This window comes from Sander lucioperca, chromosome 4 (assembly GCF_008315115.2).
Source record: "Sander lucioperca isolate FBNREF2018 chromosome 4, SLUC_FBN_1.2, whole genome shotgun sequence".
In the NCBI taxonomy this organism is placed as follows: Eukaryota; Metazoa; Chordata; class Actinopteri; order Perciformes; family Percidae; genus Sander; species Sander lucioperca.
Genome location: NC_050176.1, coordinates 42,792,176 through 42,816,439, shown reverse-complemented (window position 1 = coordinate 42,816,439; position 24,264 = coordinate 42,792,176). Strand labels below are relative to the sequence as shown.

Genomic DNA, 24,264 nt, shown 5'->3' with positions numbered 1-24,264 from the left:
GATTGGGGCAGTGCTTTGACCGTGGCAAGGACATACTATGGGACAGTGAAAGTGCTTGTGGACAGGTCAGAGGGATATTATTGTGCATCTGCTTCATCAAAGGTAATTGTTATTCAGAAACAGAATTTTCTCCACTGTTCCAGGGCTGAGCCGATTTCTTTTCTTACTGACCACTTCGCCAGCTTTAGAGAAAACCTGCTCACATGGCACAGAGGAGGCAGGTGTACACAGGATATTACAGGCCAGCACGTACAAATGAGGGTACACATGCTTGTGTTGTGCCCAGAACTGGAGGGGGTCTTCTTAACGTGGTACGTTCGGCTCACTGAGGTACCGCTGCACCTCTACGGTGGCATTTGCAGTTGCACTTTTCACCTTCCTCATCTCTGAAACATGTTGGTCCAGCAAATCCCATAGGCCCCTTCCTGAATAGTGACAAAAAAATGCATTAGGCTGCAAAAATACAATATAAACAATTGACAATGACTATAGACCATATATTCATAACTGAGTATTTAGCAGGCTCTTGTGTTGCTGGTTCAGGTGGAGTGCTGCTGTTTCTTAAAAGAAATGAACATTCTGCTGTTAGCCTTCTCACAGCATTGTCAGAATTCCCAGGATTGCAAAACCCCATGGTTTTAAATCGTGGATCCAGGAGAGTGGCCAGGGAGTGTTGACTGGCTGTCTCATAGTGACTCAATCTCTCAGTCATGAGCCACGTGAGGTTGTTGCAGAGCGGCTTAGCCATCTCACCATTCACCTCCCGCTGTTTGGAACTTATAGCATGCCTCAGCATTCTCACAAGGGGAACAATTTTGGAACCAGAGACAGTTTTTTCTGCTGACAGCTCCACTGTTGCTTCTTTTATGGGAGACAATGCTCCAAGGCATTCAGCTAGGGTTTGGTATTCTGCTGAGGTCAGAGCCACCAAATCGGTGCACAGTGACACCACTGCAGCACTGACTGGTTCCTTCTGCTCATACAGCCTGGCCATCATGTCATATGTGCTGTTCCAGCGAGTCTCCACTTCCTGCACAAGCTTCTGAGTAGGCGTCCCCATCTGTTGCTGGATGCTGAGGAGCCGCTCTCTGGCAACAGTGCTCGTCCTGAAATAGGCCACAATCTTCTTTGCCTTGCCCCTTATTTCTTCCAGACCCGATGTCTGGTCAATGGCTTTCTTCACAACCAGGTTTAAAGCATGGGCAATGTAAATGCTGTGTCTGACTTGCAAAATAGTCCCACATGCTATCATGTTTGCCGCACCATCAGTCACAAGGCATCTCACCTTTCCCTTAATCCTCCATTCCTCCATGACAGAATTCTTAGTAGCAGCTATGTTGGCTGCCGTATGCCTCTCTGGGAACTTCCCCACAGATAACAAAATAGTGGACAATTTGTCATCACCATCAATAAAATGGCAAGTGATGGCAAGATAAGCATCCATATGGATTGATGTCCACATGTCTGAGGTCAGACTCACAGCTGTAGCCTTCTGCAATTCTTTCTTGGCCTTCAGCTTTTCCTCCATAAACTTGGACTCCACCATGGCTTTCAGAGTTTGCCGTGACGGCAGAATATAGGACGGATCCAAAAGGCTCACAAAAGCTCTGAATCCAATATCATCCACCATTCTGAAGGGTTGTGAGTCTTTTACGACCATGTTGACAAGTGCTTCATCTATCCTGTCCTCTCTATTTCCTACAACACAACAAATGTACATTAATAATTGCATGCATGTAGGCCTACTGAAATGTGAAAAACACAAACGCTTAAGACAGAAGTATATTGAGACACTACTGAGTTCACACTTGAAAAGGAACAAATGAGTCAGAAGAAAAACTCACCCTGACTGCTGGATTCAGCTTGTTCAGAGGCTGTGGCACGATCATGCTTGGCACGGAAGTGCCTCAACATGGATGAGGTATTGTTATTATAGGCCAGCTTCTGGTCACAAATCAAACACTGGACCTACAAAAAAAATCGGCAGTAAGTATCCTTATTGCCTATAGTCACAAACAATTTAATTATGAAGATATAACTTAGGTTGTAGCTAATTTAAATGCAGACTTATGCACACCAGCGTATCCCATATAAGCAATAAAATAACATAGGCTATTGCCAACCTTGTTGGGCGAAATCAAATCAAAGTTTTCCCACATCTCTGAACGGTCTCTCTTCGCAACAGGTTCCATGTCTAATCCTCGCTAAACTCTAGCAATAAACTACACACGATAGAAAAACTTACCTCCAATAAACTCTACACACGGTAGAAACTTACCTCCAATAAACTCTACACACGGTAGAAACCTACCTCCAATAAACTCTACACACGGTAGAAACTTACCTCCAATAAACTCTACACACAGTAGAAACTTACCTCCAATAAACTCTACACACGGTAGAAACTTACCTCCAATAAACTCTACACACAGTAGAAACTTACCTCCAATAAACTCTATACACGGTAGAAACTTACCTCCAATAAACTACACACGGTAGAAACTTACCTCCAATAAACTCTACACACGGTAGAAACTTACCTCCAATAAACTAAACACGGTAGAAACTTACATCCAATAAACTCTACACACGATAGAAACCTACCTCCAATAAACTCTACACACGGTAGAAACTTACCTCCAATAAACTCTACACACGGTAGAAACCTACCTCCAATAAACTCTACACACGGTAGAAACTTACCTCCAATAAACTCTACACACGGTAGAAACTTACATCCAATAAACTCTACACACGGTAGAAACTTACCTCCAATAAACTCTACACACGGTAGAAACCTACCTCCAATAAACTCTACACACGGTAGAAACTTACCTCCAATAAACTCTACACACGGTAGAAACTTACCTCCAACAAACTACACACGGTAGAAACTTACCTCCAATAAACTAAACACGGTAGAAACTTACCTCCAATAAACTACACACGGTAGAAACTTGCCTCCAATAAACTCTACACACGGTAGAAACCGACCTCCAATAAACTCTACACACGATAGAAACCTACCTCCAATAAACTCTACACACGGTAGAAACTTACCTCCAATAAACTCTACACACGGTAGAAACTTACCTCCAATAAACTCTACACACGGTAGAAACCTACCTCCAATAAACTCTACACACGGTAGAAACTTACCTCCAATAAACTCTACACACGGTAGAAACTTACCTCCAATAAACTAAACACGGTAGAAACTTACCTCCAATAAACTACACACGGTAGAAACTTGCCTCCAATAAACTACACACTAGAGTTGAGCCGGATACTCGGCTGAAACGAGTATCCGGTACGGGTAAAGCACTTTTGCCGAGTACGAGTATTATACGAGTCAATATCTGTGCTCGGATTGAATAAAAATCCTCATTGGGTAGCTGACTGTGTCTGCGTTCTGTGATAGGCTAGTCACAGCGCCCCTCCCCTACACACATACAGATTTATTGTGTTGCTGTGTCCCGCTCTGCTCACTCACACACAGAACACTGAGAAGAGAACAGCGCTCTCTCTCTTTCTCTCCCTCAGTCACTCAGGTTGGCAGGTCTTTTCTGTTAACGTTTAGGGTTTCTTCAGCTTCAGGTTTGTTTTTTACTTCGGTTTGTAGTACATACTTATTAACCAGTACAGTTCTGGTAAACGTGGGGTTTGGCTTGGTAGAATGCGACTCGCGTTGCGTCTCTCCCTGTCGGAGATTTTTTTTAAACCGTCAGCTGGCTCTAACTACACACGGTAGAAACTTACCTCCAATAAACTACACACGGTAGAAACTTACCTCCAATAAACTCTACACACGGTAGAAACCTACCTCAAATAAACTACACACGGTAGAAACATACCTCCAATAAAACTCTACACACGGTCCTACCTCAAATAAACTACACACGGTAGAAACTTACCTAAAATAAACTCTACACACGGTAGAAACCTACCTCCAATAAACTCTACACAGTAAACTCTACACACGGTAGAAACCTACCTCCAATAAACTCTACACATGGTAGAAACTTACCTCCAATAAACTCTACACACGGTAGAAACTTACCTCCAATAAACTCTCTACACACGGTAGAAACTTACCTCCAATAAACTCTACACACGGTAGAAACCTACCTCCAATAAACTCTACACACGGTAGAAACCTACCTCCAATAAACTCTACACACGGTAGAAACCTACCTCCAATAAACTCTCTACACACGGTAGAAACTTACCTCCAATAAACTCTACACACGGTAGAAACCTACCTCCAATAAACTCTACACACGGTAGAAACCTACCTCCAATAAACTCTCTACACACGGTAGAAACTTACCTCCAATAAACTCTACACACGGTAGAAACTTACCTCCAATAAACTCTACACACGGTAGAAACCTACCTCCAATAAACTCTATACACGGTAGAAACTTACCTCCAATAAACTCTACACACGGTAGAAACTTACCTCCAATAAACTCTACACACGGTAGAAACTTACCTCCAATAAACTCTACACACAGTAGAAACTTACCTCCAATAAACTCTATACACGGTAGAAACTTACCTCCAATAAACTACACACGATAGAAACCTACCTCCAATAAACTCTACACACGGTAGAAACTTACCTCCAATAAACTCTACACACGGTAGAAACTTACATCCAATAAACTCTACACACGGTAGAAACTTACATCCAATAAACTCTACACACGGTAGAAACTTACATCCAATAAACTCTACACACGGTAGAAACCGACCTCCAATAAACTCTACACACGGTAGAAACCTACCTCCAATAAACTCTATACACGGTAGAAACTTACCTCCAATAAACTCTACACACGGTAGAAACTTACCTCCAATAAACTCTACACACGGTAGAAACTTACCTCCAATAAACTCTACACACAGTAGAAACTTACCTCCAATAAACTCTATACACGGTAGAAACTTACCTCCAATAAACTACACACGGTAGAAACTTACCTCCAAGAAACTTACATCCAATAAACTCTACACACGGTAGAAACCGACCTCCAATAAACTCTACACACGATAGAAACCTACCTCCAATAAACTCTACACACGGTAGAAACTTACCTCCAATAAACTCTACACACGGTAGAAACTTACATCCAATAAACTCTACACACGGTAGAAACTTACCTCCAATAAACTCTACACACGGTAGAAACCTACCTCCAATAAACTCTACACATGGTAGAAACTTACCTCCAATAAACTCTACACACGGTAGAAACTTACCTCCAACAAACTACACACGGTAGAAACTTACCTCCAATAAACTACACACGGTAGAAACTTGCCTCCAATAAACTCTACACACGGTAGAAACCGACCTCCAATAAACTCTACACACGATAGAAACCGACCTCCAATAAACTCTACACACGATAGAAACCGACCTCCAATAAACTCTACACACGGTAGAAACTTACATCCAATAAACTCTACACACGGTAGAAACTTACCTCCAATAAACTCTACACACGGTAGAAACCTACCTCCAATAAACTCTACACACGGTAGAAACTTACCTCCAATAAACTCTACACACGGTAGAAACTTACCTCCAATAAACTAAACACGGTAGAAACTTACCTCCAATAAACTACACACGGTAGAAACTTGCCTCCAATAAACTACACACTAGAGTTGAGCCGGATACTCGGCTGAAACGAGTATCCGGTACGGGTAAAGCACTTTTGCCGAGTACGAGTATTATACGAGTCAATATCTGTGCTCGGATTGAATAAAAATCCTCATTGGGTAGCTGACTGTGTCTGCGTTCTGTGATAGGCTAGTCACAGCGCCCCTCCCCTACACACATACAGATTTATTGTGTTGCTGTGTCCCGCTCTGCTCACTCACACACAGAACACTGAGAAGAGAACAGCGCTCTCTCTCTCTCTCTTTCTCTCCCTCAGTCACTCAGGTTGGCAGGTCTTTTCTGTTAACGTTTAGGGTTTCTTCAGCTTCAGGTTTGTTTTTTACTTCGGTTTGTAGTACATACTTATTAACCAGTACAGTTCTGGTAAACGTGGGGTTTGGCTTGGTAGAATGCGACTCGCGTTGCGTCTCTCCCTGTCGGAGATTTTTTTTAAACCGTCAGCTGGCTCTAACTACACACGGTAGAAACTTACCTCCAATAAACTACACACGGTAGAAACTTACCTCCAATAAACTCTACACACGGTAGAAACCTACCTCAAATAAACTACACACGGTAGAAACATACCTCCAATAAAACTCTACACACGGTCCTACCTCAAATAAACTACACACGGTAGAAACTTACCTAAAATAAACTCTACACACGGTAGAAACCTACCTCCAATAAACTCTACACAGTAAACTCTACACACGGTAGAAACCTACCTCCAATAAACTCTACACATGGTAGAAACTTACCTCCAATAAACTCTACACACGGTAGAAACTTACCTCCAATAAACTCTCTACACACGGTAGAAACTTACCTCCAATAAACTCTACACACGGTAGAAACCTACCTCCAATAAACTCTACACACGGTAGAAACCTACCTCCAATAAACTCTCTACACACGGTAGAAACTTACCTCCAATAAACTCTATACACGGTAGAAACTTACCTCCAATAAACTACACACGGTAGAAACTTACCTCCAATAAACTAAACACGGTAGAAACTTACATCCAATAAACTCTACACACGGTAGAAACCGACCTCCAATAAACTCTACACACGATAGAAACCTACCTCCAATAAACTCTACACACGGTAGAAACTTACATCCAATAAACTCTACACACGGTAGAAACTTACCTCCAATAAACTCTACACACGATAGAAACCTACCTCCAATAAACTCTACACACGGTAGAAACTTACATCCAATAAACTCTACACACGGTAGAAACTTACCTCCAATAAACTCTACACACGGTAGAAACCTACCTCCAATAAACTCTACACGGTAGAAACTTACCTCCAATAAACTCTACACACGGTAGAAACTTACCTCCAACAAACTCTACACATGGTAGAAACCTACCTCCAATAAACTACACACGGTAGAAACTTAACTTCAATAAACTCTACACACGGTAGAAACTTACCTCCAATAAACTCTACACACGGTAGAAACCTACCTCCAATAAACTCTACACACGGTAGAAACTTACCTCCAACAAACTCTACACATGGTAGAAACCTACCTCCAATAAACTACACACGGTAGAAACTTACCTCCAATAAACTCTATACACGGTAGAAACTTACCTCCAATAAACTCTACACACGGTAGAAACTTACATCCAATAAACTCTACACACGGTAGAAACTTACCTCCAATAAACTCTACACACAGTAGAAACTTACCTCCAATAAACTACACACGGTAGAAACTTACATCCAATAAACTCTACACACGGTAGAAACTTACCTCCAATAAACTCTCTACACACGGTAGAAACTTACCTCCAATAAACTCTACACACGGTAGAAACCTACCTCCAATAAACTCTACACACGGTAGAAACCTACCTCCAATAAACTCTACACACGGTAGAAACCTACCTCCAATAAACTCTACACAGTAAACTCTACACACGGTAGAAACCTACCTCCAATAAACTCTACACACGGTAGAAACTTACCTCCAACAAACTCTACACATGGTAGAAACCTACCTCCAATAAACTACACACGGTAGAAACTTAACTTCAATAAACTCTACACACGGTAGAAACTTACCTCCAATAAACTCTATACACGGTAGAAACCTACCTCCAATAAACTCTACACACGGTAGAAACCTACCTCCAATAAACTCTATACACGGTAGAAAACTACCTCCAATACACTCTACACACGGTAGAAACTTACATCCAATAAACTCTACACACGGTAGAAACTTACCTCCAATAAACTCTACACACGGTAGAAACCTACCTCCAATAAACTCTACACACGGTAGAAACCTACCTCCAATAAACTACACACGGTAGAAACTTACCTCCAATAAACTCTACACACGGTAGAAACCTACCTCCAATAAACTCTACACATGGTAGAAACTTACCTCCAATCAACTGTCTACACACGGTAGACAGTTGATTGAACTCCTCAGCCTCCTCTTGACCGGCTGGCAGTTCAAACAAATCTGCACTTTCTTGTGACAGACCCTTTGTGTCCTCCGACAGACCCTCTCCGCGTCCTCCGACAGACCCTCTGCATCTGCACTTTCTTCCAACATTCTCCTCTCCTCAGCCTCCTCTTTGCCGCCTGGCAGCTCAGGGGATCCCACCGTCGGAAACACTTCACCTGAAACGGTATCAAACATAAATGAATACACCTTAATGACTTAGTCAAGTCTTTGTCGCTGTACTTTGTCTTAACTGTTTACAATTACCATGTATGGGTAAGGTGTACTCAAAAAGAGCCGTCTGGTGGAAAACCATCCTCCTCACATTGATCTCTTATCAACTGATATGCTCTGTGTGTGCTGTGTGAGCATCTTCGCTGACCCGGACTGATTAAGGCCTTCTGCACCTGGAAAAATAAAAACAAATACCAGCTCTAATATATTGCTGTTGATGTAGCTCATCCTGCTTGAATGTTCAGATTTGTTGAATTGGAGTGCTCTTACACCAGGAGGGACTGCCACAGGAAATCTGTCCTTCTGTGGGAAATAAATCAAAAGAATTGTTAAAGAAAAGGTAAAGATATATTTTAACTAACCCAAACACTGATAAGTTATTTAGATTTGTACACACCTAAACCACCCTTCATTACTTGAACCGTCAACTACATCATTTGTTCAATGGTAAAAGACCCAGCTTCTACCAGTGGGACCCTTTAATATAAAAAACTAATTTGAGCTCCAACCCACCTTATGCAATTGTTTGATAGATTTAAGAAATGCTCAAAAATCTTCACCATGAACTGAAAAAAAGACTGTTGCTGCAATTTTGGTACTTTAACAGGGAAAAAAACAATTATTTTAATTAGATCAGGAGCCTAAGATCAAAATTATGCAGCAAATAGTTAAACATGTTTCCAAAGGTCAGGAGGCAGCTGGGTACCAACTTCATAAGTAGTTCAATGGGAAAAGACCCAACTTCTAGCTTTGGGACCCTTCAATGTAAGGAACTCTAATATGAGCTCCAATCAGCTTCAAACTTAACCAGAAGACTCAGAGACCATACAGAATGATGAAGATCAAATTTCTGCATATAAGTTCCTTAACATACATACACACACATCTTCATACACACATATATACAGACACACACTTTTTCGTCACCGTTTTAGTTATTTGTATACAATTGGGTAAATTATACTCACAATCGGTGTTTTGACTTCAACAGGACTCAGAGGAACCAGGGTGTCAGGGACTACGAGTGGATTCGGTCTTCTTTGGTCCTCTCTCTCAATGCTGCCCAACATTAACTCCTAGAAAAGGCAAAGATAAATTAGGCAAATACCACCCATGTGTAGAGTGTTGAAACTGATGATAGGACTCAACCCCATAATTGGAAAAGATCAATGGTTTGTCATTAATTTAATAAAGGAAAATTAAAAGATGTGTGAATAAACCGAAAATAACTCACTTCTGGTTCTCTCTTCATTAGAAGGAGCCCCTCTTCTTCCGCTTCAGATGACACTTCCTAGATAAATACATAGAGTATATGTCGTCAATTTTCAATTGAAAGATATTACTGTGTGTGGAAACGTGTGGGTCTAAGGGCCCCCTTACCCTATTTGATTTGAAAAGGCACTTTCCATCCCTTTTGGGCCTTTTAGGGAGAGGAGATTTGGAGGAGTCTCTCTTCTGTTCCGCTTCAGACCTAGAGGGACGCTTTCTTATCGGACAACTTGGCCTAGTCATTTTAGGCTCCTTGTCTGGAGCATTTAGCTGCACCATCCTCCTCTGTGTTCTCCTCCTCCTCCTCCATGTCCTGGTCCTCTACCTCATCCTCTGTGTCCCGTTCCTTTACTCCTTCTTTTTCTTCCTCCTCCTCCTCCATGTCCCCCATGTCCTGGTCCTCCTCCTCCTCATCCTGGTCCTCCCTGTCCTCTACCTCCTCCTCCTCCATGTCCCCCATGTCCTGGTCCTCATCCTGGTCCTCCCTGTCCTCTACCTCCTCCTCGTCGTCCTGGTCCTCCACACTGTCCCGGTCCTCTACCTCGTCCCGGTCCTCTACCTCCTCCGTGTCCTCTGTGGCTCTGTGGTCCTTGGTGTCTGCTTCTTTTTTACGGTTCTTGACAGCATAACTGGTGATCGCCATCATGGATAAAGTTCGGCTTCTAAAACACCTCAGCCACCGGGTCGTCCGCTGTGCAAAGCAATGGCAAAATGAATAGATGTTGAATATTGAATATGAACAGATTAAACGGGAAGTGATGTTTTTTCAGTGCATATAGAAACCTATAGCTAGCAGACTGCGTGGAAATATCAGCTGAATTTGACCAAACTGCATTGATTATAATCACAATTAAGATTTAACGAACGATAAAACTTCTTCGCCGTGTGCTCATCATGACACATGAAGGCCACCACTCGTTTGTAGGCCTTTGAGCCCAATTGCCTCTGTGACTAGAGGAATGAAAAATGTAAAACAGAAAACATACAGGGCTAAAATGCATGCCACATTTCACCATACATTATTGTATATAAGAAAAACTAGATTAGAAGTTGTCTCACATGAGTAGCCACAGAGGAACGGAGGATGTTGAAGCTCTGTGCCCCGCCCAACTCCAAGGACTCCCACGCCTCCTTAAAGTACTCGGGGAGCTTGAGGCACTCCGAGCCACTGGCAGTGTGAAAGAAGGTTTCTGCCTCCAGGCCTCCCTCTATGCGAGACCGGAGACAGTTGTATCTGAGGAACCAGGCGTACTCCTTTTTTGGCAGCGGTATGGCCGCCTGGCCAAAGTAGCGAGCTGTTTTGTGCTGTTCCACCTATAATATCAAAAAGCATGACATTTCTTTCAGAGCACCTTAATAAACATACAATGAACTTTGCAGTTAGCATTGTTGTACTTACCTGTAAGATGTGATCGCCATTTTTCAATTTATCTGCTAATTTGACCTCTCTCCGCATCATGTTGAGCACGACGCCTTTTCTGTGCCCAGTCACCGCCACGATGTAACCACACAGGAGCCAAAAAACATCCTCTGCCTTTTCTTCTCTGTGGGATTTTTCTCAAGAGCATCTGTAAAAGCACAGGACTTCTTTATGCAATGGTTAAGTCCTTTAGCTACAGACTGCCCACACACACACACCAAAGCCTACCTCCATCACCACTAGACCACCACCCCACATTTTATCTATACAGTGCATTTTTTAACAAGTGGGATTGTCTCAAGTCACTTTACAGAACCCAGCCTGAGCCACTTTCTACATATAAGTCCCTGTAATGTAAAGACCAGCCTCAATATTAACCCAGTGATGAGCTCAAGAATCAGCAATGGTGAAGTGTTTAAGCTCAGGACTCACCATTAATATATCAAGCACAATTCTTATGTAGAATATACACAAACACACCTTTATAGACCAAAACATACCTAAAAACCCAGTTTCTAGATGTAGGTCGCTGTAATGTTAAGCCAGAGCTCATAAATATAGTCTTAAGTAAATTACACATTATATTCAAACTAATTACTTAAAACTAAGAAATCTTCGCTGGTGCGTTTTCAACAAACCATGCATGAGTTGCTTTCACCAGTTCAACTGAAAATTGAAACAATTTATTATACATGTGTTCTGCGTTTTATGATTTGTCAACAAATAGAGGTGGGGGGATGTGATCTTACTGGACTTTCTGCAGCGCTGGGCCAGTTGTTGCCCTAGCACGGTTTTCGACACGTCCCTCATCCTCGCCTGGAGTTCCACTAGCAGCCCATTTAGGCTTTTACGTCTATTTTCACCCCTTCTGGCGCCATACTCATAATATATTTGACGAATGCAACAGCATCTGTCATGTAGCTTCTTATTGTCGTCGGTTTAAAGTTTTGGTCAGACAGATGGGCTGTATATCTTGAAATACAAAAATATCAATTAGGTCATGTCTTCTACTCTTCTAGACGTTGATAATCCTTACAATTTTGTACTTACTTCCTGATCTGACCGTAGTCCTTCAGGAAGAGAAGGTTGAAATGAGGACCAGCTGGCTCTGACATAAACTTCAGGAAGTTAAGGACGTGGTCAGCTCGCTGGCGGGCATTCTCCCTTTTGTTCCGCTTGGGATTGCAACCTTCTGAGTGCTCCTTGAATTCCTCCACCAGGTTTACTAAAAATACAAGAACATACTTTTACAACACACAAGTCTACAAAACAAAAGCCCCAAAATTATGAAACTAAGGAATAATAAAAAATAAAAAAAACGTAGTTTGACATTGACAGGAGTGTTCTATTTACCATATTGCGTAATCAAATAGTGAGTGTATTAAATAGTGAAAATGTAACATCAGAATCAACAACACAATGCTCACATTTTCTCGACTGGTCGATGAGTGCAACTGTTTAAGTTCATCATTCCGGTCTACTTGGGATTCCAGCAGCTCTCTCACCACCTTCAGCTCAGCAGCAAGTATCTCAGTTCTTGCAGCCGAGGGATGGAGTCCTCGGAACCGGCTTGTTCTTTCTAAACAACTTTGTGCTCGGTGTACGGCTGGCAGGTTCGTTCAAGGGTGTCACACTGGCGGAAGGAGTTGCAAACGGCTCAGCAGCGGACGGGGCCATTACCTCACTGGCAGGTGGGACTGAGGAAGGGTCCTCGAACTTCCTCCTGACCCCCTCTTCTATAGCAGCGTCATCAACATCACCAAGATGGGATACCATCGGCGGGTGGGGTTTGGACGCCCTCAGCAAAGCCAGTTCTCTCGCAATCTAGCGGTCCTTTTGCCTTTTGGATGTACAAGGTCACCATTTCATTCTGAAAATATGAAAGTTAACCATTTTAGTGTGTCTAAAAATAATAAAGTGGGAGGATTTTTTTAAATATATATTCTACTATTGTCAGTATTTTATTTACGTTTAGCATCAAGCAAAGTTTGTAGGCAAGGTGCAGTCTGGAGGATTAAATTCAATATAGTACGTTTCACAATAATACTCCTTATTGTGAAACGTACTATATATATATCTTTTAAAATACGAAGATATCCAATTCATCAGATTAACCTAATACCCAGATTCTACATGCGGGTCCCTTTACAGTAAAAACCTGCAGGTCTCTACTATAACCCAAAGCAGTCTGTATAAATCTGCAATGCTGGTGCTCATTAGCTCTGACTTCTCCAACATTACTTCCCTAGGCACCACAGCATTCTTCTATAGAAATATAGAAAGAAACCAAGTCATCAGATCACCACACAACATTTAATGTAAACATTTGGAGGGCCCAATCTCATTCTAGAGCTGCATTTACAAATCTGAAATGGCTGCACCAAGACACAAAAACCACACAGGGACTAACTTCCAATTCTTACCCCCACTCTCTGCAGATGCTTGTCCAGCCTGTTGATTTTTAGAAGTTTAGCAATTAGATAAAAAGTGTAACAAGCAGGAACAGGTGAAATACATCAGGTTATGCAGTGTAGAAGTCTCTAAATCCATTTAGGACTTATTAATTGGCCAGTTATAATATTTATTTATTTATAACTTGGCCTCAAAAAAGGCCAAGTTATATAGATACATAAATACATTAGATAAGACACTTAGTGTCTGTGTGACAGCTTGCAGAGAAGGTCCAATTCGGTTTTGTTGCAGACCTGTTCACCTTGTTTAAGGTGCTGCATCAAGTTACTGTACTGCAGCCCACAAGTTGGACATTTGTGTCCTATTCTGCCGACTTTTGGTTTGTGGGTTGAAGTCTGACTTGAGGCTGGCTCATCCCCGTCCATCTCACTCTCTGTACATGGAAACAAAAAGCACAATAGAACATTTTTTAAATATATGAATTAATTATGTTGTGTCAAATTAGGCCAAGTAAAATTTATATATATATATATATATATATATATATATATATATATATACACACACACACACACACGCTAGATAAGCCACTTACTGTCTGTGTGACAGCTTGCAGAGAAGGTCCAATGCGGTCCTGTTGCAGACCTGTTCACCTTGTTTAAGGTGCTGCATCACGTCCACGTACTCCAGCCCACACTTATGTCCTACTTTGCTGACTTTACGTTTGGGGGCTGAAAGCAAAACATGAGGTAAGCGACGTTTACCACTAGGGTTGGTATGGTTCATGAAAAAACATCCGAACCGCTCGGTTCGCTTGTCTCGGTTCGGAGCGTGTGTGTGTGTCGCACGGTTCGTCAGTACACTTAACGTGCACTAACCTCTTCCTGCCGTAGTGCCCACTTTATACACCTATGTTAAAACACTTACTGGAAACGACGAGAGGGATGAGCGTGACGAACGCAACACGTGGCAGTTGATTGGATGAACGCGTCACGTGGTTCTTGCTGCTCCCGAATTTCAAAACAGACTCTAATGGCGTCTTGTTCTGAATACGATCTCGTATTTTACGAAAATAGTTCACCGAAACGTGTTTCTGAAAACATTTTAAGCGAGAAATAGGCTGTACAAATGCTGAATCTGAGTCTGTTTTTTTTGATTGACAAAGGTCAGTTTAAAATATTTTCGTCAGATTTTGAGAGGCGCCGAGCCAACCGCTCCTCAGGTGGATTGTGGAGTGCTGCAGGTCACGTCATGTGTAGAAATGGTAAGTGGGAGAGATGAGGAAGGCTGTAGAGATGTCAGGTGGGAGAGATGAGGAAGGCTGTAGAGATGTCAGGTGGAGAGATGAGGAAGGCTGTAGAGATGTCAGGTGGAGAGATGAGGAAGGCTGTAGAGATGTCAGGTGGAGAGATGAGGAAGGCTGTAGAGATGTCAGGTGGAGAGATGAGGAAGGTTGTAGAGATGTCAGGTGGAGAGATGAGGAAGACTGTAGAGATGTCAGGTGGGAGAGATGAGGAAGGCTGTAGAGATGTCAGGTGGAGAGATGAGGAAGGCTGTAGAGATGTCAGGTGGAGAGATGAGGAAGGTTGTAGAGATGTCAGGTGGAGAGATGAGGAAGGTTGTAGAGATGTCAGGTGGAGAGATGAGGAAGGCTGTAGAGATGTCAGGTGGAGAGATGAGGAAGACTGTAGAGATGTCAGGTGGAGAGATGAGGAAGGCTGCCCGGAGTTGGAGGATGCTCCAGCGTCGTATATAGTCTGGTGTGTGGGAACATTTTGGATTTCATGTTACCTATGATGACAGCGGAAATAAAACAATAGAACTGCCACTGTGTGCATGTATTGTGCAACATGCATTCAATATGCTACTTTTAGCTATATATATCATATGCTAAAGTATATTTCTGGAGTGTTAAAGATTAAAAGAAAAAAGAACCGTACAGAACCGAAAACCGTGACCCTAAAACCGTGATACGAACCTAACCATGGATTTTGTGAACCGTACCACCCCTATTTACCACCATATAGTGAGAAGCTAAGTTATGCTGTGCATTGGTGCTTACAACTTTTTGAGCATCTTCCTCCGACCCGCTGCTGTCGTCCATCTCCTCTAAGGTCCCGCACGCCTCTGGTGTGACTTCATTTTTATTTGATTCATCCCCACGGATTAGCACCTCTGGCTGCAGTGGTGGTGGAGGTGAACCAGGCTCTGCAGTGTCCATGGCAGGACTCTGTAGCTGCAAGGAAGGGGGATAAGGTAAGACAAGTACTTTGAAATGCAAAGTTATGCTGTGCATCTGTGCTTACCACTTCTTGGGTGTCCTGATCTGTTCCCTCCTGCTCTGAGGTCCCAGCCGTCCTGGAACTTCGGTCCTCAGACTGCTCTGCGTCCTCAGACGGCCCAGAGCTGCTGTCCTCCGACTCTTCTGAGATCTCTCGTGTGTGCTCTATTTCGCTGACCTCACTCAGGATTGGTGGGGGTAGGGCTGCGGTTGCGGAGGTGGGAGAGGTGACCCAGCAAGGAGGGGTGTTGTTGGAGACCCTTGAACGTGAGATAGTGGTGGTGGTGGCGAGTGGATTGGGGGTCCACCAGCAAACTCACTTGGTTGAACCTCCACCAGGTGCTTTGGGAGGGTGGAGAGCTCCCTGTCCTCATCTGTGCTGCAGACAGACGGACCTGAGGAAGAAATACAGTCATACATTGAGGAACTGGAACACACGTTGTAGACTGTACCTTCATGTGGTGCTTTTTTCAGTGTGAGGGTGCACCATTACCTGGGAGAAGTCCTCCCGCCTCAGGAACACCAAGAACCTCCTGATGTCTACCAGGTAACCCCTTCTGGTTTCTGCCGGGCTCTGACTTTTTTGCTTCGCTATCTACCTGAAAAATAGAAAAAGCATAGGGATGAGTGTCACACTGATGTAAGCAGTTACCCAACCATAAGACCCAAATCTAAATAACAAAATTTACCTAAAGACCTTCCCTGTCTTCGCTAAAAACATGAGGTGGGATGGGGGAGGGCTTTTCATCCCCCACATGTGATGTACAAAACGCCTGACATGTTTCACAGACTTCTTAAGTTGGCGTTTATCCCTCCTGATCGGTCTGGACCTCAAGATACTTTTTTTTTTAACTTTGCTATCAGGTTTTCTGTAAACCAGAGAAGAAGAAAGAGCAGAGTGTTACTGAAATGTCAGGGCAATGCAGGCTGAGTAATAAGAATACATTACTACTTTACAAACCAAAGTCTTTTTTTGTGCTTCTTTGGGGTGGGGGGCTGGTGGGCTGAACCTGTTTTTTGTTTTTTTTCCTTATGCCAGACAGCTGGGAAGCAATTTCTTTTTTTCTAGACTCCTCCAGGAGCAATTTCCTGGCATCCTTCTGTGAACACAGACCATTAGGTGAGACAGTGATCATTATTACAGAATACATTATTGACCATTTAATTCATTGATACCAGGTCTGAACAATAACAGTTGTTTTTACGAAAGTGCAAATGCCTACCGCCATATTGTGCACAGCCATTAAATGCCGGTCCAGATGGATGTACTTTCTTCCATGGCATTGTGTAAATAAACATAGTCAGACATTTTATAATAAGAAAAAGTTTTTTACAGTGTTCAATTCAATTTTATTTATTAGTATCAAATCATAACAAGAGTTATCTCGAGACACTTTACAGATAGAGTAGGTCTAGACCACACTCTGTAGTTTACGAAGCCCCGACTATTACAGTGGTTGCCTCAAGAGAGAGCAAGCATTAGCAGTAGCTATTGCGACAGTTTTTTTGTTGTTGTTAGAAAGAAACCTCGGACAGATCCAGACTTCATCCATCTATCCATCCATAGTGCCTTGCGAAAGTATTCGGCCCCCTTGAACTTTTCGACCTTTTGCCACATTTCAGGCTTCAAACAAAGATATAAAAATGTAATTTTTTGTGAAGAATCAACAACAAGTGGGACACAATCATGAAGTGGAACGAAATTTATTGGATATTTCAAACTTTAACAAATAAAAAACTGAAAAATTGGGCGTGCAAAATTATTCAGCCCCTTTACTTTCAGTGCAGCAAACACTCTCCAGAAGTTCAGTGAGGATCTCTGAATGATCCAATGTTGACCTAAATGACTAATGATGATAAATAGAATCCACCTGTGTGTAATCAAGTCTCCGTATAAATGCACCTGCTCTGTGATAGTCTCAGAGGTCCGTTTAAAGCGCAGAGGGCATCATGAAGAACAAGGAACACACCAGGCAGGTCTGAGATACTGTTGTGGAGAAGTTTAAAGGCAGATTTGGATACAAAAAGATTTCCCAAGCTTTAAACATCCCAAGGAGCACTGTGCAAGCGATAATATTGAAATGGAAGGAGTATCAGACCACTGCAAATCTCCAAAGATCCGGCCGTCCCTCTAAACTTTCAGCTCATACAAGGAGAAGACTGATCAGAGATGCAGCCAAGAGGCCCATGATCACTCTGGATGAACTGCAGAGATCTACAGCTGAGGTGGGAGACTCTGTCCATAGGACAACAATCAGTCGTATACTGCACAAATCTGGCCTTTATGGAAGAGTGGCAAGAAGAAAGCCATTTCTTAAAGATATCCATAAAAAGTGTAGTTTAAAGTTTGCCACAAGCCACCTGGGAGACACACCAAACATGTGGAAGAAGGTGCTCTGGTCAGATGAAACCAAAATCAAACTTTTTGGCAACAATGCAAAACGTTATGTTTGGCGTAAAAGCAACACAGCTCATCACCCTGAACACACCATCCCCACTGTCAAACATGGTGGTGGCAGCATCATGGTTTGGGCCTGCTTTTCTTCAGCAGGGACAGGGAAGATGGTTAAAATGGATGGGAAGATGGAGCCAGATTTGTCTTCCAACAAGACAATGATCCAAAACAAAGCAAAATCTACAATAGAATGGTTCACAAATAAACATATCCAGGTGTTAGAATGGCCAAGTCAAAGTCCAGACCTGAATCCAATCGAGAATCTGTGGAAAGAACTGAAAACTCCAGCTGTTTTGCAAGGAGGAATGGGCAAAAATTTCAGTCTCTCGATGTGCAAAACTGATAGACATACCCCAAGCGACTTACAGCTGTAATCGCAGCAAAAGGTGGCGCTACAAAGTATTAACTTAAGGGGGCCGAATAATTTTGCACACCCAATTTTTCAGTTTTTTATTTGTTAAAAGTTTGAAATATCCAATAAATTTCATTCCACTTCATGATTGTGTCCCACTTGTTGTTGTTGTTGATTCTGTTGAGCCATCCTGACTGCCCTCTTGAGTTGCAGGATGGTGACTGTCTCGGGATTCTGTGCCCTATTATTAAGGTCAAAAGGAAAGAACCACCTTTTCAACCACTGTGGAGACTGGCGTTTTGGCCATATGTTGGTGCCTGTGTGTGTGTGATTGTGTAGCCTCAACAAGTCTGGCGTACACAGAATACAATGTTTCTTGGCTGAGTTTTTTGGCAGCAGCAAAGGAAAAAAAAAAATTCTCCATTCATCACCAGACAACTGTAATAGGATCTGTAAATTATTGCTAAGGCTGGTCTGGTAATGGTCCCTTAATATAAGAATGGTGGTGTACTCCCACTGTTTAGCATTGTCCGTTATTAAAGCCCCTGTACTGGGGTTGGGGTCTGCAGGCTTAATGGATTCATGTAATGTTTTGGTTAGTCTGGCGATGGCTGTCGGTGTGGTCTCAGCTGAGACATTATGGAGATGATGAGCAGCCTTAATCATTCTGTGAATTGTACGTGTTTTGGCTGTAAAGTCAGGGTTGTGATCAGTTTCTGAGCCTTTCTGGGAATTGTGATGAGGTTCAACAAACCTTCCATTCCGTTGCGCCCTCCTGTTCCTTCCATGGGAGGATTGCTGTTGGTAATGGCACCCTCGCTGCTGGCGAAAATCACGGCGCGGGGCTCTGAGAAAAGGCTGCCTGCGGGGCTGCCGATAGCCTCCTCCGTCACTGCTGTGGTCATAATTACCCCTGTTGTTGTTGTTGTAGTAGTCTGTCCGGTAGGTCCTTCTGTTGGCACTGCAGTCCGCTGTCTGCTCCCTCCGCTGCGCAAGATGGCGGGGCCTCTCCTGTTGGCCGCGCCTAGTTACCTCCGCGTAGCTGGTGGAGCCGTAATGTTGCTGTCGAGGACGGTAGTATGAAGGCTGTCTGTAACGAGGGCCGTCGGTTCCCCTCTGTCTGTGTCTGCCCCGCCTGTATCTCACAGTCTGCCAGCCTTCATCTTCTCCGCAGCGGTCAGCCATCTTGCGGAGCTCCGCGGTGAGAGTGATATAAAAAATAAACTAACTAAACTTAAAATGATCTTTATTAAACGCAGAGACTCAACGGTTAGCGTTGTCAGAGTTTTTATTTTTTAAATAATGACACATTTCGACATAAGATAATGTATCTGAATAATGTATAATGTATTGCACTGCAGAACTGCAGCAGTTAATTGTGACCAATTGTACAGATTCTATGGAAGCAAAGTAATTATGATTTTACTAGCCCTGAAAAAGTATGCTTAGGGTGAAAGGTAGATTTGTAAAGGAGAGCATGAGTGTGTGTTTCCTTGAAAAAATAGTCTGTCTTGAGGTATATTAGAATCTGGTTTGAGGTTTATTTTTTGCTTTATATTAATTGTTTGAAAAATTAAATTGGTTTGGCGCGAAAGTGTTACTGTATTCTAAGTGAAATAGTGTGGAAAAATTATATTATTTGACGCAAAAGTATTACCGTATCCTAAGAATAATGTTTGAAGTAGTGATGGGACGTTTGACACCGAAGCTTGTATCACTTCCGCAAAGCACACTGGTTCGAAACAGTGTTGGAGCTTGTATCGAATTGAAATAAGCACGTGACTGATGACGTCCGAAGCTTTGAACGTCACTGAAACTCCGGAAGGGTTTGCTGGATTCGAATTTTTGCCGCTGCACCAATACCCAGAGAAGATTTGTTGTTTCATCGAGTAGACTTGCCTATTGCAGAGCCCATTTATTCAAAATACAACATGAACACTACAAACGTAAGGAAGCGTTCAAGGGTGTGGGAACATTTTGACCTACTATCCCCGAATAAGGTAAATGGCTACGTTTTATGGACTGTTGTATTATTAGGCCTATTTATTATTATTATTATTATTCCCGTCATTGTCATTCAGACAATATTATCTGCTTAACAAAGTAGCCTAGATGCATTAACTACCTAGTAATTCAGATCAAATTGGCTATTCTAACAGGCCAGTCCAGGTTTTTATTTCTAAACAGTCACACTCTTTGCATTATTTTAAGGTTCGGTGTTTACTGTGCCCACAAGAACTGGCATACAACAATAATACCTCTTCAATGTTGAGGCACCTCCGTGCAAAACACGAAGCAGCAGCAGCAACATCCAATCCTCCACCCAGCGACAACATTCAAGGCAATGTTCATTCCGGTCCTTCGTTTGGTTTGTTTTATTTCGTTTCATTATTGTGATCATTATACAACACATAGCCTACTAATCTTGTCTCACCCCACCAGGAAGGAACATGCACCAAACTGGGCGAAAGGATATCACTAGCAGTCCTCACTCCTTGCAGAAATCATCTTGATCACCACCCTTGATCGCTTTATATCCTTTAAAATGTCACCTAATTCAAACACAGTGCTCACTTCACTTTTTAGTTGTGGTTTCTTTCTTCAAACATTATGCTAGGCCTACTTCATGGCTACATTGTTTGTCCCAAATACTGGCAGAATGTTTTCCTTTGATAAGGCTCAGAATTCACATTTAAAACATGCAAACACACAAAAAGCAACTGTCAGATATATTTTTATATCCATATACATTTGCTGCATAATAATGAAGTAATGCATAGTTAATGAATTCATATTGTCATTTATATGATGCTTCTTGTGTGACAGTGTCCAGGAAACTGGAGCTGGATGAAGCCTTGCTGGAGATGGTGGTGGTGGATGCCCAGCCACTGAGCATTGTGGAGAATGCAGGGTTCAAGGCCTTTGTTAATCTCCTGGATCCTACATATGTTATCCCTGGGACGAAGACCTTGAAGGCAATGCTGCAGAGGAAATATGAAGCCACCAAGGAGAAGGCTGTGGCTGAGCTCGGGAAGGCATCCACAGTAAGCTTGACTGCAGACATGTGGACTTCTATAAACATGGATGCTTACTTGGCAGTAACATGCCACTATGTTACTGAAGAGGCCAAGCTTTCCACTGTCCTTTTAGGAGTGAGGAAGTTCCCTGACACGCACACAGCAGCTAACATCGCTGAAGCAAAGTCAGCCCTAATGACAGACTGGGGAATTACAGGGAAGGTAACAAGCTTGGTGACCGACTGTGCGTCAAACATGATTGCATGTGCTAATCTGTTACATCTCCGCCATGTCCCCTGTTTCGCACATGTTTTAAATCTTGTGGTGAAGCGATCCCTTGCTCTAACCCCTGAGCTGGAAGAAATGCGGTCCCGTGCATGCCGCATTGTACATCTTTTTAAATGCAGCACAACTGCCAAAGAAAAGCTGTGTGAAATCCAGCAACAGATGGGTAGACCTTTGCTGAAGCCAATCCAAGAGGTGGATACAAGGTGGAATAGCACCTATGCCATGCTGCAGAGGATTCATCACCTGCGAGAGCCTTTGGGAGCAACTTTGGCTAATCTGACCAGTGACATCACTTCATTTTCGTCAGAGGAATACGACTCCATCCAGCAGTGTCTGCTGGTTCTGAAGCCATTCAATCAAGCCACTGTTGAACTGTCTGAAGAAAAACGAGTGTCTGGCTCCAAAGTCATTCCCATGGTGAAGATGTTAAGACATCGTACTGGCAGACTTTGTGCAACAATGGCAAACCCCTTGGCGCAGAAACTGGCCAGTAATGTGCAAAGCACTCTAAATGATAAGTTTGCCATTGTTGAAAAAATGACTGCTCTCAGTGTGGCAACTCTTGTGGACCCCAGGTAAAGTACTCAATGATAAATTTGGCATTGTCGCAAAAATGACTGATTTTTGGACCCCCCAGGTACAAGGAGATGGGGTTCTGCAGTGCAAAGACTCACCAAGGAATGTGCAAATATCATTCCACCACCACCACCACCACCATCCTCACAGGAGTCTTCAGAGCAGGAGGACAATCTCTGGGGCCTGCTTGACAGCCACGTTAGCACACAACGTGTTTCTAACACAACAGCCAGGTCCAGAGGTAAATTGTTGTGATTGGTGGTTTCCCTACAGACATAAAAAAAAAAATATTGAAATAAATTGTATTTTCCTTCTGCTTACAGGTATTTGAAAGACGCATATTTGCCTAGGTCAGAGGACCCTCTGAAATACTGGGAAAGGCACCAACTTGTCTTTCCAAATGTCTCTCAAAAAGCCATGAGCTATCTGTGCACTCCAGCATCCTCAGTGCCATGTGAGAGGGTCTTCTCCAAGGCTGGGGAAGTAGTCAGCAGCCGAAGAAACCGCCTCAAACCAAGCACCGTAGAACACATTCTGTTTCTCAATAAAAATCTGGAAAGACAAACAATTACACAATAAGCATTCCCCAAACTGCCATTCACAATCCCCGTTACTGCACAAGCACCTTCCCCAAACCTCCTTTGTACACAAGCACTAATGCACAAACGACCTCTTGTATTCCACATAGACCTATAGCACAAGCATTTTCCACAAACCCCTTTATGCTTTCTGAATTGTAGCAGCCCTGTATATAGCCTATGCCTCTGCTGCAACTACATTATATATTAGGTTACTGCTCAAAACGTGTTGCCACGTGTCTAGGTTACTCAGCAATAATTGTTGTAAAATAACTTTGTTGCAACAATTATAGCGGAATAAACTAGACACGTGTTTGTCATACAGCTATAATAAGCATGATACACCTGCTCCACATGTAACGGTAGTGGGAATCATACCTCAGGCATCAGATTGACAGTCCATAGCGTTGCCTTTCCTCCAACGTAAGCTATGTTGCGAGACGAGATTAAATTAAAAAGGCATGTGTAGTAGGCTAAGCATTCACAAGCTTCACTTCATGTCGCTGCGTGCTTACCAACGGCCCGTTACAATTCACTGGAACATCGCGGGGTTTATGAGTGGCTTGCAATTTATTTGATTAACCTCTTAATTAACCTACTTACATACACCTGTACGTAATTCTACGTAGCGGTAGAAGATGGAATTGTTGCTGCAGTTTATTGAAACCATATTTAGCCTAATTAAACATACTTACATTCAAATCCTGATCACAGTAATTTATATTATTATATTATAATGTTACATTCAAACATTGGCTTTATATTTTTAATTCAGTCATGTCATGTTCATATCATTTAATTCAAGTTCAGTCATGTCATTCCATATGCATGTGTCCATTCTGTCTCTCCTATGTTCATGTTATAAGCTTGGTTTGGCTGTGTCGAGGTCATAGCCGCTGTCATTTCTGCTGACTGACCACCAGATGTCACTCTGTTGTTTTTGATGCTTTGGATCATTTTGCGATACAATCAGGAAGAAGCTTCAGAGGCTTCACAAGGCTTCGTTTGCCCATCACTAGTTTGAAGAACTATATTGCTTGGTGCAAAAGTATTACTGTATGCTAAGTAAAATAATGTTAAAAAATAGTTTGACAATAGAATTACCATATTCTAAGTAAAATAATTATTGATTTTATTAATACCATCCTATACCTAAAAAGCAAGTTAGGTTTGACATCATCTTAATATAATAAACAGATGACTTACCACCTGGCCGACTAGGGCGTCTGTTAA

The 24,264-nt window shown here is 42.5% G+C and overlaps 2 protein-coding genes and 1 long non-coding RNA gene across 5 annotated transcripts in view; 1 reads left to right on the top strand and 2 right to left on the bottom strand.

The window, feature by feature from the left end:
• Positions 1 to 10,584, bottom strand: part of LOC116050964 (acidic leucine-rich nuclear phosphoprotein 32 family member B-like) — a 54,488-nt gene extending 43,904 nt beyond the window's left edge. Inside the window, exon 1 of the mRNA XM_031301189.2 lies at positions 10,519 to 10,584. Coding sequence (XP_031157049.1) covers positions 10,519 to 10,555 — 37 coding nt within the window. The 5' untranslated portion in view covers positions 10,556 to 10,584. The remainder of the gene's footprint in view (positions 1 to 10,518) is intronic.
• LOC116050949 (E3 ubiquitin-protein ligase TRIM21-like) overlaps positions 1 to 24,264 on the top strand; it is a 130,525-nt gene that overhangs the window by 75,391 nt on the left and 30,870 nt on the right. The window lies entirely within an intron of this gene.
• Positions 10,738 to 24,264, bottom strand: part of LOC118494901 — a 63,929-nt gene continuing 50,402 nt past the window's right edge. For both annotated transcript variants that reach the window (XR_004897106.1, XR_004897107.1), the window contains one exon: positions 10,738 to 10,966. This is a non-coding gene — a long non-coding RNA (uncharacterized LOC118494901). The remainder of the gene's footprint in view (positions 10,967 to 24,264) is intronic.